Source organism: Copadichromis virginalis, linkage group LG23, assembly GCF_057382275.1.
Source record: "Copadichromis virginalis isolate Kocher_CV1m ecotype Utaka linkage group LG23, C_Virginalis_male_GT1.1, whole genome shotgun sequence".
Classification (NCBI taxonomy): domain Eukaryota; kingdom Metazoa; phylum Chordata; class Actinopteri; order Cichliformes; family Cichlidae; genus Copadichromis; species Copadichromis virginalis.
Window position 1 is genome coordinate 3,380,759 of NC_140639.1, and position 15,990 is coordinate 3,396,748.

The 15,990-nt window shown below is 41.2% G+C and overlaps 1 protein-coding gene across 2 annotated transcripts in view; it reads right to left on the minus strand.

Moving 5' to 3' along the window:
• atf6 (activating transcription factor 6) overlaps nucleotides 1-15,990 on the minus strand; it is a 31,629-nt gene that overhangs the window by 3,054 nt on the left and 12,585 nt on the right. Inside the window, exons 8-16 of one of the 2 annotated variants that reach the window (XR_014918252.1) lie at nucleotides 12,624-12,809; nucleotides 12,437-12,528; nucleotides 10,797-10,946; nucleotides 9,206-9,301; nucleotides 9,016-9,118; nucleotides 8,188-8,258; nucleotides 7,302-7,413; nucleotides 6,448-6,515; nucleotides 4,152-4,215 (exon numbers count right to left, since the gene is read on the minus strand). Coding sequence is in view for 1 of the 2 variants with exons in the window: in XM_085449588.1 (XP_085305714.1) it covers nucleotides 4,131-4,215; nucleotides 7,302-7,413; nucleotides 8,188-8,258; nucleotides 9,016-9,118; nucleotides 9,206-9,301; nucleotides 10,797-10,946; nucleotides 12,437-12,528; nucleotides 12,624-12,809 (895 nt within the window). In the remaining variant the exon portion in view is untranslated. Of the gene's footprint in view, nucleotides 1-4,130; nucleotides 4,216-6,447; nucleotides 6,516-7,301; nucleotides 7,414-8,187; nucleotides 8,259-9,015; nucleotides 9,119-9,205; nucleotides 9,302-10,796; nucleotides 10,947-12,436; nucleotides 12,529-12,623; nucleotides 12,810-15,990 lie in introns of those variants that run through there. The other variant, XM_085449588.1, reaches the window with a different exon arrangement.

Below are 15,990 nucleotides of genomic sequence, written 5' to 3' on the forward strand. Positions count from 1 at the left end.
CAGAGCTTTTCCAATAGCTTCAGTGTTTCAGCAGACATCTCTGGAAGTCATTCTCTGCATCTGGATTTGTCGCTTTATGACCCTCTCAATTTAGGTCTGAAGGAGACTGAAAAAATGAATCATGTATATTGCGGCTGGATCGGTTCAAGGTCCCGTGCCTCTGAGAGGCTGGACTTATCACAGTGAGTTTACACATTTTTCGCCTTTTACGTTCAAAAGCAATAAAATCCACCCATGGCAAGGAACGCGGCTTTTGCTGCTACACTTGGACTTATGTGACCACTTGCTTGCAGAGTTCAGCTGCTGTTAGCAGACATTAGATGAATAAATACTGTTTTTGTTCAGCCAAGCGGTTACTTCAGCTAAATGCTAAAAACAGCCTGCTAACATGCTGTGTTTACCATTTTAGTTCTATTTGCCAAATAGTGCTCCTGTAAATACAAATACTCACTATTTCAGTCGCACTTTGTTATTCCTTAATGAAATCAATACTTTTTAAGTGTACAGCAATGACCCTGTCATTTCTGGGCTACTGCCTAAACCATTATCCAAACTCAGGACTTACATGTAATACTCGACTCTGTTTACATCAGTCTTTCACCAGAATGCCAAACTGTGTAACGTCTTTTTAACTAACAGCTTGTGAGGCCTGAACAGTGAAAGAGGAAACACACAAACACACAGCTTTCAAATAGCAAGTCTTTGAAGAGGCTGCCAGATCTGCCATCCTGCTCTGCGTGGTCTCATTTCCTCCTTATACTGGTACCATCTGGATCTGTTTCAGAAACCTTCAGCGTCACAGCGAGCTGGTCTACGCTGATAAAGGCCCGATGTCTGGCAGCGGTGCATCTGAGGAAACCTGAGAGTGCATCTCAGGAGGACGTTGGCTGCCAGATTGGAACAAACTCTAAGGATATGTTCATGAAGGAAGGCCTTTTATTTTGTTTACATCAAAAGGAAGCATTATTCATCAGTAAGTATGGTCCCAAACTAAATAATGTGATTTGGGACAATGAAAATAAATGGAGGGTCACATTCACACAAACCATCAGTCCAGTTTTAATGAACTTTTCCAGTATGTTCGGCTTTAACTTACTAAACTACAAGCTATCATTCTACAGTAGAATGTAAGAGCCAATTAGAAGCAAAAAAAGTAATGCTCACCATTAGAAATAAAGAATAATACGCTTAGATTTGACTTAGTAACTGCCAGTTGTGAGGGGGAAAAACTGTCTGGTGAGAAGTTGCTAGCAGTAGCTGCAAAATCAATTGCTAAAGCCCCGATCACGGAGGCCTGCAGTCTGTGAGCCCTTGGCCATTGTTGATCACTAGGGAAACGTTTATATTCTGCAACTGGTTTGTGAGTGGTTGCTGGTAGTGCTGTGGTGGTGCTGCAGCGAAATCCTCCTTTTTAACCCGCTAGCAGGTTGCTGCGGTCATTTCCATAGAAAATGCCATTTCTGCCAACCGTCCTGGATACAGAGTCTGTCTGCATTCAAAGTAAAAAAGCTGCACCTTTCAAAATGTGTTGGCTGCTGTGGGACAGCAAAACTTTTATTTTGAAGGGAAATGTTCTCCATTTCCTAATATTTCAAGTTTTCAAGTTGGGGAATCCACATTTTTCCCTAGCAACCAGAGGTTTCCAGGGGGATCACTGACTGGTCTCTATGACTGAAGCCTTACTGAATTCAACCAACAAGTGGTTAAGATTCATCTGAACCGCAGCGCTCAATGATGGACCAAACAAGTCATTTCTAAAGGCACATAATCACTATAGTCACTGGAGTCTTATTTTTCTGGAGTGGCTTGAGTTAAACATTTGGTTTGGTGAGAGTGAACTCCATTTCTGAGCCCTGCTGTTTAGATTAGGGAAGTAGGAAAATCTGACCCTCAAGTCAATCAGCAGTATAGAGCTGTACATTGAACCCCCAGTGAAAGGCAGCCTGTTGGCTACAGTGCGCATGTATAATCTCACAGAAGTAAAAATAGACTGCAGTGCGTCTCATACGTCCATCCACCTGTAAGTGATGTCAACCCTGAAAAATTCCCCCCTTTCAAACACGTCGCTTTCAATTGATTGAGCTACTTTCAAACTCAGAGGATTACTGAATAAACACACCCCACAGCCCTTATAAGGAGCCACTGCTGTGGCTGATACATTTTTAGAGAAAACCAAATATGTCTAGATTAAATAACTCTATGACGTGTGGACGTTAGATCAAAAACTCCATCTTTAATGTTCAGTTATTGACCAAGACAGACTAAATGATCACTCCAGATTAGCCAAGCCTCTCCATCTCCTCCAGATGAAAACTATTTAGTGACTAGAGAAGGAAGGCATTCTTAAAGCAGAGCAGCAACAGGGAGCTGGAAAGAATTATCTTCCAGTACAGTATTACTCTCCAGTAAGAGGACAGTGTTTCTCCTTCTCTAAGGGTCTCACCCAACTAAATATGCATACATTTGCACTTAATCACTTCAAAGGTCCAAACAAGGACAGCATAAATCTAAAATGCTACTTGAAGGCTGCTATCTGTGCAGCACATGGGGCTCCATATCTAAAAGGAAAGAGGGCCGTGTGGAGATTGTGCTTCAGGAGAATTACTGCAACCTTTGCTTTGTCAGCCTTCCCTGTCTTGGTTTTGCATTAGTCCTAACTTTTCAGTCACAAGGCAGGAGCAGTTGTGTTATTTCTGAACATAAAACGGGTGTTAGCCCTCTCCCTAGGAACTACCACATCATCGAGCCAACTTATTACATGCAAAGACACGAACAGACAGGCATTAACCCGCTGTTTTGAATTTGTAACTCAATTCAAGCGTCCATGACAGATCATGCAAATTTGAGACCTTTGTTGAGCAATCGAGAATCTTTCCAGACCTGACGTTTCTTTATAAATGCCACCTTTGTTTGGCCATTTCAACAATTAGCTCACAAGCACATCTTGGATTTCACTATTTACTGCTTATTTCAATGGTTTCATTTGACTGGCCTGGACCTTAACATTCCTCCCTGACAAGACCAACCGAGAACAATGTTTACCTTCATCTATCTTCACCTAACACCCATCTCACAGAAAAAAAAATCTAAATGGCCTCGTCTCTCCTGCTGAGTGAGCGGCTCACATTTCACCCACTCACTCCTCCCAGGGTTAGCTGCTGAAACATTAACCAAATTGGATGCTTCTCCACTCACAAGTATGAAGTTAACAGGAAAACAAAAAGGTTCTCAAATAAAAATGACAGTTCAACTGTTAACAACAATGTGGTGTCTTCCTATTTGCTTACATCAGACATAAACACAGCCCCTCTTGAGCGTGTTCTCTCTCAGCTCACTTCTACACGTGCTTTGTGAAAATCAGGCCACCTGTTACTGAAGCATCTAATGACCTGACTTTGATAGAACGCACTGATAATCCTGCAGATCTGACAGCCGTGAAGCAAAGTCTCGATAACGTCATGGATGTCAAAAACACGCATACACCAATTGTCAATCATTTGAGAATATGCACAAGTGCAAGTCTACGCTTTCTGCTGATCCAGTGTTTGTTTTTGAAGGCAGGTGGTGAGAATAAATGAGCTGGAAAGCAGCCCCCAGAACGCAACCAAGCGCGCTCTGATTGCCACCCACTCTGTCCACAGCTGTGGACCGCAAGAGCGTTTTCAAGAGTAAATTGAGTCAGATGAGCTGTGTCTCTGCTCTCCCATCTGAAGCGGACATGAAATTTGCTTTAAGTTATTTGATTATGAAATGACAAGTTATTATGTGACTCAGTAACAATGAATGAATTGACCAGTGTACTCTGAGCAAAGTGCTTAGACTTTCAAGTAGGTTTAATAGTCAACTGATGCACTCCAGGCAAGAAACCAATGTTCTTCACTTATTTCTTTGCTTAACTGCTGCCTGTTGTTTAATTTGCTTCTAAACTAAACCCTTGAAAACACAACCACAGAAGTAAAACACAAAACTCTTGTTCTAATAGAATTTCTAACCCTTTTTTTCTGTAAATGTCTGAGGCCACAAGTAATGCATTCTTGTGGGCAAACGTGATTGAGAATGTGAACCTGGGCTGCCTTTTATCTGCCACATCGCGCTGCACTTCCAAACTGTGTCTGTGCTGCACTTCTTACCATTTATGTTCATGGCTGGCAACACGACAGACATCTTGGGTGGACTTCCTTTATTGTGGCTGGTGGCAGGAAGTAGGAGATGATCCTGAGAACAAAGAAGAGAAGGTTGGAAATTGGAGAACGCAACAAACTCAAAGCAAACAAAACATCCGACTTGTATGTGTTTAATGATAAAGAGGCCTTTCACAATGAGTTTAGAGCCTTTTCTTAAAGAATACACACGATCAGCTTCAGCAGCTTAACGAGGCTTCTGTCATCACGGGCAAGATAATAGGTGGAAGAAGCTGGGAGACGTTACAAGTTGCTTGTATTATTTATCAGAGCATGAAGCCGTTTGTTCCACAAAATGACTCCAAGCTGAAACTTTTAAAGCTATTAGAACCACTGCTGTCTACAACTAATCTATATCCAGTGCACATTTTAACAGATGAGTAAAACTAGCAAAGCAAATTAATTAATTTATATTAATAATAATGATAACAAAAACAAAGAAAATGAGGAGATTAAGACAAAACAGAGTCTAAGAATGAAACAGGATGACAAAAGATGGTTCTTATTCTTTTCCCAGTTTGTGAGGCAAAAACATATTTGTGAACCCATAGAGGCTGAGAAAACCTAAACAGCTGCATCGACGCCTGCTGAAGACAATATCATGTGACCGGTGTAACGTTAACAACAGTGAACCTGAGCAGGTAACTGTGAGGTTCTGGTGTGAGTGACATGAAGAATTAAGGTTGCTAAGGTGACGGTAGACAGGAATATGGGTCCAGGAGATGGATTACAGAAAATAAACAGGATAGGGCAATGACAGTTTTCATCAAAATGGTGCAAAAATTCATAAAGAATTTTGTTTCGGTTAAGTGTATGTTGTGATCTGTGCTCATGGGAACTAAATGTAAGCTGAAAAGGTGAAATTATGTGTTAAAATGACGGCGTGTCTGTGATTGGAGAGTGGAAGGAAAAACAGAAAACACCAGCCACATTACTGCTCCTCATCAGGGGCTTGACAAGTCCACATGACAGCTGATGCTGCCATAGCGATGGCTGAAAGCTGGCAGTGTTTCCATCACGTCGCCCCAATGCACACTTACATAAAGCCACAGGCGCCACAACAGCATCAGAAGTGACACAGGGCCACACAATGACGGCAGAGTAAGACACGCCTGGACGATTCTTTCTTTAGCTCGCTGAGAGTTGTGTTTTCCATCGTCTTACCTCATTTACTACCTAAATTAAGACACAGGTGGTAACGCATCTGCACGGCCATAAGCTGCCTTGATCGAAACGTGACCTTTTTGCAACATACTGCACAGAGTGACTTCAACTGCTGGAAGGTGCAAGAACAGACCATAATGAAAAAATACTTTTGTCTCAAGGGACAAAACTCAAAAATTTTGTGACTGGCTTTAAAATATAAACAATTTAATCCAGAACTTTGGCAGTCGTGTAATAACATCATACCAACTGGAACAAAAAAAAAAGAAAAAGCATTCCTGCTTTGTCAGACACACACACCCTGAAACCCAGGAAACCAAATACAGGCAAATAAACGGAGAGAGAAAAGCTAACGAGGTCTGTGAGAATTAAAAGAAGGTCACAGTGAATGACTGGCCTGTAACTAAAACACTTTACATGAAGTGTCTATTTATCATTTCGTCCTTATGTTTTTGTCATATTCATTAAAAAAAGTATTTTTGAATGCTATCTCCAGTTGAATAAAATCAAGATAAGATCAGATAACACACAGAAAGAAGAGGAACGGGCTAAAATGTGGAAAATGCAAGTGTAAGAGAAACACCTGAATAAAGTGCAATTCACCTTTAAAGAGTTCAAAATCTAAGAAACAAATTCCTAAATCTAACAAATCCACTGAAGCGCTTCATTATTGTTATTTTCTGTCTTTTTAATGCCTTTTTTTTTTGTAAGGAATGACTGGTTAATCAAACTAAAAAGCTGCCCTAAATTTACGTTTGAACTATTCAATTGTTTGTAAAATATCCACAAAGTTTCCTTTTGCCAAAAAACTTTTGTGAATGAAAGTTAAAAAGAGAGAGAGAGAGGGAGAGAGATTATTACCTGTAATGTTAATGGTTTCTGACACGAAGTTGGAGAAAGCAGACCACCCTCCTCCCCCTGCATCACAAAGCTGCTACAAACTAAAGGCTGGCTACTTGACCTGCAAAGACCTTCACCTCGGGTACACCATTGTTCCCTTTGTCCTTGTCGTCACTATGCCAACCTAAAGCCGAACCTTTGTGTCTCGATCTTTGGATACATATGTCAAAATTCTCACCGCCCTGACTAACCCTGAGCTTACCTTCACCGAGATTATCCAGCAGTCTAGAGCAGGAACATTCTTAGCCTTTCCAGTTAGACTCAGTCCAGCTTAATTATCACCAACCACAGAAAAAAGAAAAAAATGAAAAGAGAGAACAAAAAGGTGTTTTCCAGCTTCAAAAGAGTTTTTGATAGCAAATTTAATAATATCTCAGCGCTATCACTTTGGAAGCCGCTGTGCGTTTTTGTTGTTCAGTGAGATGGCAAAGAATAAAACTCCTGTAAAACTCAAAGCAAAAAGTTTACCGTGAACCAAACTAATTTCCCTTTTTCCTGGTTAGAACGAAGGGATGAAAGGCAGATATGAATATCATCAAGATAAGACTACAAGCCACATTTAACCATACATTTATATAGTGCTTTGTTCTATAAACTTGCAGGCCAATTTAAAACAAATAAAACCAAACAAGCACGCTTTCCAGAAAACTGGAATGGCCGATGGAAGCCCGTACCGGCACCGGCAAACTCCACACAGAATGGTTTGAGCAGAGCTTCTTGCTGTGAGGTAACAGTAATAACCAGTACCCCCCTGGCACTTAGTCTCAAATGCGCAACAATTAATAAAGATCAAGATAACTGACAGTAATATTTGAGTATAAACAAATATTGCAAATTCAAAACTGGCCTTTGGTTCAAAAGAAACCTCTCTGCTGAAGAAGAGAGACATTGCACTAAATTTGAATCCCTTGCTTAATTTTGGTTTAATCACAAATCTGACCAGATTCAAACAGAATGAAATCGGTTTAGTGTTGATGTGTAAAAACTTCCAGCTGCATTTTGCTTCATGTGCCTAATTCCCCCATTCACCTCAGCTAGAAACAAGTCCAAACTTACCCTACGGAAAGACACGACATAGAAGGTGTCGCCGCGGCGGTTCAGCTCATCAAAGAAGTCAGTGTACGTGTGACGAGGGGCGTAGTACACCTGCAGCTCACTGCCAGGACTCCTGTGGAAGAAATGCAGATAATTATGAAAACACTCGTCAGAGGAATATGGTAGCAATGAAACCTACAAACATTCAAGCATGCATACTTGTAATTAACTGCAGATAGTAAATGTAGGATAATCTGTAATATATCCATATTTCAACTATATGATTTATATCACAGCGTCCTATTTGATTTCTGCTTGTTCAAACACCAACTCAAACAGCAACTACTAAAACATCCCAGTGGTCTGTGCCTCAGTATAACAGACTTGCCCAGTAATTTGCTGCTGGAGCACAAAGTAAAGCCTAAAAACTGCTACTTCGCTATCTCACTGCAGCATTGAGTACTTCCTCCTATTTCTGGTGTTATGTTTTTTTCATCTGGCCTTAAAGAGGTTAACTTCTGAAAGTGATTTTCTTTCATTTTCCTATGAACTCAGATATTTTGTAGCCAGATTTAAAAGCGCCAAAAAGCCATTAACACCATCTGTGTGATCTAAACTGTGCAGCAGACAAGTTTCTCGTTCATCGCCAAACTTCTAAAGCGGTGTGCAAGGGTCATCCTTTAAAAATCACTGCATCATAAATCGAATATTATAAAACTGTAAAATATAAAAAAAGGGGACAAATGCCAAAAACGCTCCAGTTTCTATTTAAAGCAACGCTTTGGTCAAATTCTACTAAAACACCAAAACATGGCAGGTTATTATGTCTACAGGTGCATCAACTAATCAACCTTCATTAAAACAAAACACAAACACCTGAAATTTTCTGTAGCCGGCCTTTACTTACTTTTCCGCAGTAGTTTCTGTGTATTGAACCGTCACAATCTGGCTGCCTTCGTCCTCCTTATTTCCTGTTTTCTGTCAGGGAAAAACCAGACAATTAGCTATAATCTGTGCAACCACATCAATGCCCATGAAAGAGAACAGTAAAAATAAACAGTATTGCCTACATAAAAGCAGACTATCCTTTCAAAACTCCTAGAGATCCACACACACACACACACGTGTCAAGGTTTTCTCCTGATAAATTACATCTCGTTCAGAAATTTTACAGCTGTCATGAAGAAATAAAGACTCAGCTGGTGATCCACAGGCACATGTTACATCAGAGTGAGCAGATTTACTGTTCAACTCCAAAGGCCGAAAGGGTAAAACAGCTGAATACAGACAGGCAATAAACACCTCCACCTTTTCTGTTAATACAGATAAGAACAATGTGTGTATATATGAAGTGGGCAGATGGTCGGCTTTAGTAGACTGGACCTGCTGTGACAGATTTTGAAAAAAAAAAAGAAAAAATATGGAAAAAAGGAGCAGGGGGCACTAATCCCATAGCTCCCCTCTAAGTGTTATGTTTACTTTCTCAGGGCTGCCGGATTAAATTCAGCCCAATAAAGAGAAACGAGAGGCAGAAAAAGGGGTAGGTGTGGCTGGAGGTGAAACAGTGGTGAAAGACAGGCTCTGGGTTGCCAAGAGACTTTTAAAGTGGAATGGCTTGAAATCCAAATGAGGTTTAGTTTGCAATATGTATTGCCAGCAGCAAATATCACGTAAATTTGTGCACGGACCATTACGTGTGTTTTACTGTTTTGCAAAACACGCTGCTGTGACTTACCAGAATCGTCCTGGTGGGTTTGTGGTTGCTGTTATTCTCTCGTCTCGATTTGGTCTGCTGAACTTCGTGACGGTGGACCCAACCCCTCAACTCATGGGCCAGCCTGCCAAATTAACACAGTGCGTCTTTGCATTTTAGCATGAGGGGAAACATATGGACAGTAAGCTGTATATGAAATAAAGTTACTTACTCAATGCACTTGGTCCTGTTGACAGAAGGCTGGCAGGGCGGAGACGGTCTGACAAAGATGGGATCCTTTACCACCATCAGGGCTTTATCTTCAGATCTAAAACAGAATAAAAAGCACAGAGATGTGAAATAACCAAAGAGCCAAATCTTTGCACAGCCACTAAGATACTCAAAAATCTACGTCAACCTGCTACAAATATTGTGAATAAAGAGCAAGAACTAATACGGCTGCATGCAGTTCACTGCAGGCAAAGTACCCATGGTGGAATAAGTAACAGGGAACAAAGTGGCACCAAATTGGAATTCATCTTGGCTTTAATGTGGTGATAATTACACTAGGAACTAATAAAAAATATTTTTGGTTCTTTTTGCTCAACATGTGCAGAGGTGGCAGTGATCCAATCGCTGAATGCATGCATGAAGACATATACTTGCATCAAAGGGGCGAGTGCAGCGACGCATGCTGCTGTAAATCCTGCGCACAATTATCATAAAGATGCTACAGAGTTGAGCACTGCCACCCAAATGGTCACATATAGTCTGACTCTGAGCACAGACAGATGAAAACAATCAAACGTTACCACATTTAAGTTCAAATGATTAGCACCACGCAGCACCTCCTGACTTTACTCTGCAGATTTTACTCCCTGACTCTGGTTGGAGAGTTACAGAGAGTGAATGTAACTCTCGAGGTGCCGATGTAGACTACCCAAAGAAAGTGCCCACCTGTGCGGGGCTTTGTTAAGAAAAATGTAAGTCAGCGACGTAATCCCTCCCCTGGGCCTCACCAACGTGAGCCAATTTGTTGACTATGCCTCATTTTCCCGTCTCTTAATGTCCTGGAAATGGTTCCATGAGACAACATGTCAGACCAAAGAGGCCTGATAGTAAGTTTAAAAGAGGGGCCCATTTTAACCTTCAAGCACATGAGCAGCTTCCTGTTCAGTGGGACCCTAAGATTAGATCCCCATATCTCCCCAATCATTCTTCTCACTGCTGGGTTTGGTGCTGTCACCCCTTTTGCAAAGGCTAATGTGTTCCTTCCTGCCTGCGCTGTGTTTAATGCTGCTGAGAAACTTGATACTACACAAGAACAGTCTGCATTAACATGTGACAAAGCCTAGGCAGAGATCTAACACACAACGCAGGATGCCTTGGAGACGTTAGATGTTTGACCACCTTGCAAAACATAATTTTCATGACATGGGGAGTCAGGTATGGTACCAAACAGGAATGTTATTCATGCAATTTACAAATGTAACTGCAGGATCTGGAGTGCATTTAGAAAAAACAAAGAATATATACATAAGCACATAGAAAAATAAACTATTAACAATATACAGCTTTCTGTCAAACAAGAACTGACCCCAATTTCTCACCTTGCAATTCAAAGCGCAACTACTAGACTACAGCAAGGACGCTGGAGGCATTCAAACGGCTGTTTGGACAAGGTAGGTGATCAGCTGCCACTTGTGTTTACATGGGCCTTAATGAGCTTCACCGGTTCAGACTGAGCACAGGTGCATCCTGGTCTAGTTACATACTGGATAAACATGCTGTTGTGAAGGCAGTTAGGGGGTTTAGCTCATTACCTGTCGCCCATCTCAGACGGCCTGCTGCCAAGAGCGTCAGGACCCATCAGGCGTTCAATTTCTGCCTCTGGTGAGAAACCCAACAGGTGTCTGCCACTGTGCTGCGTGGAAGCAACTTCGAGCGAAGAGCCCGGGCCACCCTGAAACAGACTGATGACAAAGAAAAAAGTCAGTTAAGAAAAACAAAAAACCCGCAGGTGAGGTAAAATCAGGACACTTGAGTTAGAAAAGAAATGTAAAAAAAAGAACTTGGTGCTGGACTGAAATGCACGTGACCCACATCCTGTGCACAGGAGGGACTTTTGTTTTTAGCCACGAGCAGAATCTGAACTCTGATCTCGACTGCACAACCCAAAGGGCGCATGCACACAAGCAAAAATACACACAGTTACTTTGAGTGGTATTACTACGCTGTGTGGCATTTTCATTTCAAAGGGATCTAACCTCAAAGCGGGCATTTTTTACATTCCAGAGGAGAGCCCAAACACAAAAAGCCACAGATGTGAGCACAGGTAGAGGCTCACACACACTTCAGATACTGTGAATGCAACCGCAAAAGCAAACTCATTCGCATGTTTCCATGTTTAACCTCTAGATAAAAAGGAAAGAAAAAAGTGGATTTTAGTAAAGAGAAGTTTCAGATCCAGAAAAGATATGCTTGGATCCTCGTGGAGAATGAAATTCCCAGTAGGAAATAAACATTTTTATAAAATGAGAACAGAAAATTTTTCAATACACTTGGAGGTGAACTGCGCTCTTGAGTTACACAACCCCTCCATCTGCTAGCTGAGAGGAATCAAGTCCCCCCCCTTTGGTGTAGTTTTATATAACTCATTACAATTTGTCCCAATTGTTAATATTACAAGCAGAGATAAGAAAAATGACCATGTGCAAATGCTTTTTGCATTTCTTTCTTATGTTTGAAGCCAGAATGATTTTATTTTACTTTCACAAGTGGTAACAGTTTACTTTTGCCCCAGCCCATCACAGTGTTTTGAGAGTTATTCATCCATTAGTCAAGAAGTCCTATAAACTCTGGCAGCAACATCAGAGGACTGAACTGTACACACAAGAACAATACGGCACATATGAACTATTAATCGCCACTTTCTTTTCCAAGAGATTGGCTTTGGTCAGGATAAAGGTGGGCTTTTATAGCATGTGCATTAATGGACTACATACTACTCAGTACTATGCTCTGGTGCTTGGCTCCAGAGCATAGTAGTAAAGTCTTACGGGGAAACCCCCAAAAGTATTACCATGCAAAGTCAATGACTTTTAATATACACAAATATTAGCTCAACCGATGATCACCTTTTACTTTTTGTTCAATATACTTGATAAAAGAGATTTTTCTTCGTTTTGAGGGAGTGGGGCGGTTAAAAAGTTGAAGACATCGTCTGAAAAGGAAAAAGTTTTTTGCATAATATCTTACATGTAGGGCGTGCTTCCCACTGTGAGTCACGGGGCTTCCCATTTCTATTCAGTCAATAATCATGGCAGAAATATTCATGCAGCCTGACAATATCAGCGTCATCAGCACTCATTTGGTTTGAATTGAATTTCAGCCATCGATCACTGTATCAAATGACTTTTTATGGCAAGTGAAAGCATTCATCTGTTCAGTGTCCCACGCTCACCTCATTGGTGCAACATTAAGAACGAGGAACACCACGACCACCATGAGGCACACCGCTCTCCTTTTGGGTGCTGTTGCTTTCAGCACTGTGTTCTGCAGAGAAAGCGAGGAAACCCATTGTAGTAAAAACGACTTCCAACACGTGCACATGTGCCTGTACTGTGAGGGAAGCGCTGGTCGTATCTCACCTTGCTCAGAAGGCCCTCCAGCTGTTTCTTTAGGTTGCCGTTCTCATTCTTGAGCACCTCGTTCTCAGACAACGCCACCTTCAGGCGAGCTTCCAGCGAAAGCAAATACTCTTTCTTCTTTTTCCGAGACAGGGATGCTGACTCGCGGTTTTTTATCATGCGCTGCTGTCTCTGGGACAACTTGGACTACAGTGGGAATGTGAGAAAAAAACAGAAACAAGGACATCATTTATTATTGAAGTTACGCCAATATTTTATCCTTCCTCGACTCCAAACAGGAAAGAGAAGCAGTTACTTCCTAAGCCACCCGTTGGACTGCAGACCACAGGTTCTTCTGACTTAAATAAAAAGTCTTTTGAATCACATGAGCAGTTGTTTTTAGTAAAATGATCCAAAAGTGTCTTGGGAATGAGGAGAAAACTAGAAACATCTCGTGCTTCCAAAAAGTTAGGTTACGGCTGTCTCATCCAATATGCATTACAGACATCATAAATACAGCATCAGAGGAGATTTACTCAATCACTACATCTCTACTGAGTCACCACCGGTACAGAACTTACTTTCTGTTCCAGAGTGATCGTGCTGAATACCGCTGGCAAAACATTATTATTTCCCAGAGTAGTTGATCTTTAATCTTTCGAGTGTATTTTTTTTTTATAATTATGGGAAATAAGCGTGTGAACGTGTGCTTTGTGATTTCACAGTGACGTCGACCATCAAGTCCAAACAAGAACCGAGGATGGGATTAACAAAAAAAGAAACAAAAAAAACCACACAAAATAAAAACAAAACAAAAAAAAACTGCCCATAAACATAATTACTCTGACCACAGCGTCTCTGGGAAACTAAACATCATTTTACAGTCAATTCTAAAGACGTATGTTATATTCATTTGTATTTACTGCCATTTCATTTCACATACATGTGCTCCGACTAGGGCTGGGCTATATCATACCGTTCACGGTAATACCGGTGTAATTTTGGGCAACGATAGGAAAATGAAATATCGCGATAGAATATGGGTAAAACGCGCATGCGCAGTGCCTAGGTTTACATACGCACATGGCGGCGACACAGAATGAGAAGAGCGAACACGGATCGTTAAATGAAACGGATGAACCAGAATTGGTTTGTAAAAATGCTGCAACTTCAGTGGTGTGGAACTGGTTTGGCTTTCGTCCGTCAGATACACAACAAAGCACTATTTTTTGTAGCGCATGCTAGCGGGCCGTCGTTATTACCGTGTTGTTTGGAAAATACGGCACACTTAAAATCAATCCTTTGATATTTTTTTTTCTGAAAATCGACAGAGCCCCTTATAATCCCGTGTGCCTTATGCATGAATTCTGGTTGTGTTTACTGACCTCGAAACAATTTTATGTACACGGCGCTCGAAAATCTGTCAAATGTTTTAGTACGACTTTGCTAAGCTACGAACCCGGACTGCTTGATGGATTGCCGGAGCATTACGGCTATATTAGGCAGGAGCCTCGCGGAGTGATATGTATGATATGTACTGTGCTTCAACATAATATTACCATATTGTGTGTGTGTGTGTAACCTCTTTTTAAGTTGTGGATATTATACATGGTTATGCTGAGGATATGTCGGCCAATTTCCACTGGAAATACCTTTTGGTTAAAATGTCAGCAAGGAATTTGCACTGTAAATTTTTTATATAACTTCAATGCACATAAAAAAAACAGCTGCTTGTTTAAGTGAAAATACATTAATAGGGTTTTTTGCACTAAAGTTGAGTAGTTGTAAAGTATTTTGTCTAGTGTCAATTATATCGTCAGTTATATCGTTATCGCAAATTTTAAAATTTATATCGTGATAGATATTTTTGGTCATATCGCCCTGCTCTAGCTCCGACATCTGCTCTGTCCATTTCTTGAACCAACACTCATTCATTAACACTTGGAACACATGAGGTATATTGAAAAATACTGAGGAAGGAGAGGTGGGAGAAGGCAGAGGTTTGAATTGCAGAGATTGGCATGAGAAAAAAGAAATCACAGGAAACGCAGAAAATAAATGGAAGCAGGAAAGATAAACCCAACATAAAAGCCGGTGCCGACTGTGTTATTCTCACTCAGAGACTCCCTCTGTTGCTGGTGCTCTAGTTTACCTCAGTGATAGAATAATAAACAGACACATTAAGGATGTATTGTAAGGTTAATGACGACAATTCTTCAGCAAATCCTGGCATTAACATCGCTCCAAAGAGCCCTTAAGTGTATGCTTTAAGTAAAATATTTACACCAGGATCGTCTAGGGGCATAAAAGGTCACCTGCAATGCTTCTATTCTATATGTGTGTTTAGAAAAGGTGTCACTCATTGATAAATGGGTTCACATCAGGCACATAAACACAGAAACAGTTTATATGTTAGTGGTCTAAATGTGGAAACATAAGAACGGCCACAGCCAGCATCTATTGTTTTAACTCTCAAGGTAAACTATAAATAAATAAATACAATTCTGGCATTTTTTTCAGTTCAGATTTGTTTATCTGAGGCGTTTGTGTGAATCAAGACTTTAAAAATATCAACATAAACAAATTAATAAATAAATAAAGACACGCTCAAGTTGTTAGATTCTTTCCACTTGACGTCAGTAAGATGAGAACTGAAATCAAAGTCTCGCATGCTAACCCAAATAGTGCATATGTTAACATGACCTCTCTCAAATTAGCAGAACCAGTGGCACAGATTACCCAAACACCTTCATTGTCCACCCACTCCCCAGCCATCTCGCCGCCCCTCTTCTCCAAACACAAACGTCCTCCTAAGGGTAAGTCTCTAAGATCCAGGGTCTAATAGCCCCGCTGGTGATTAAGTTATTTGGATCCCTGTATTTGTGTTCTGTCTCCTGAGAAACTCTTCTGTCTCCCAGCCGAGGTCTGGGAGCCGTGCCACTAGCCCGAGCCTGGGAACACTGCAAGTAAGCAGTTACCAGGGAGTGAAGAGCACGGGGAACTTCACGTCGCGTCCACAATGAGGCTGGGGAGGAAGATGTGGGGCAAGGGGCAAAAAAAAGGGGGCTGAGTGGCATTTCTCAAGAAGCTTGGCGGGTTGAGAGGCTAACAGTGATACTTGTTCACACTCAAACTATTTGAATGCCAGTGGGAAATGCAAACAAGGGGGGAAAATGCCCATTAGCAAAGCACAGCTCATACAGCAACAGCTGCAGACAGCTGTTGGTTTACTGATCAGCGCCGTGTGAATGCATCTAATTGCATGATCATCCCAACTCCTGGTCAACAGCACTTCAACAGATGAATATGGGTGAAGAGAGAAAAGCATACAGGAGTCTGATCGCCACAATGCAAGTGAGGAACCCCTCATTCAGTTCAACAGTTCAAG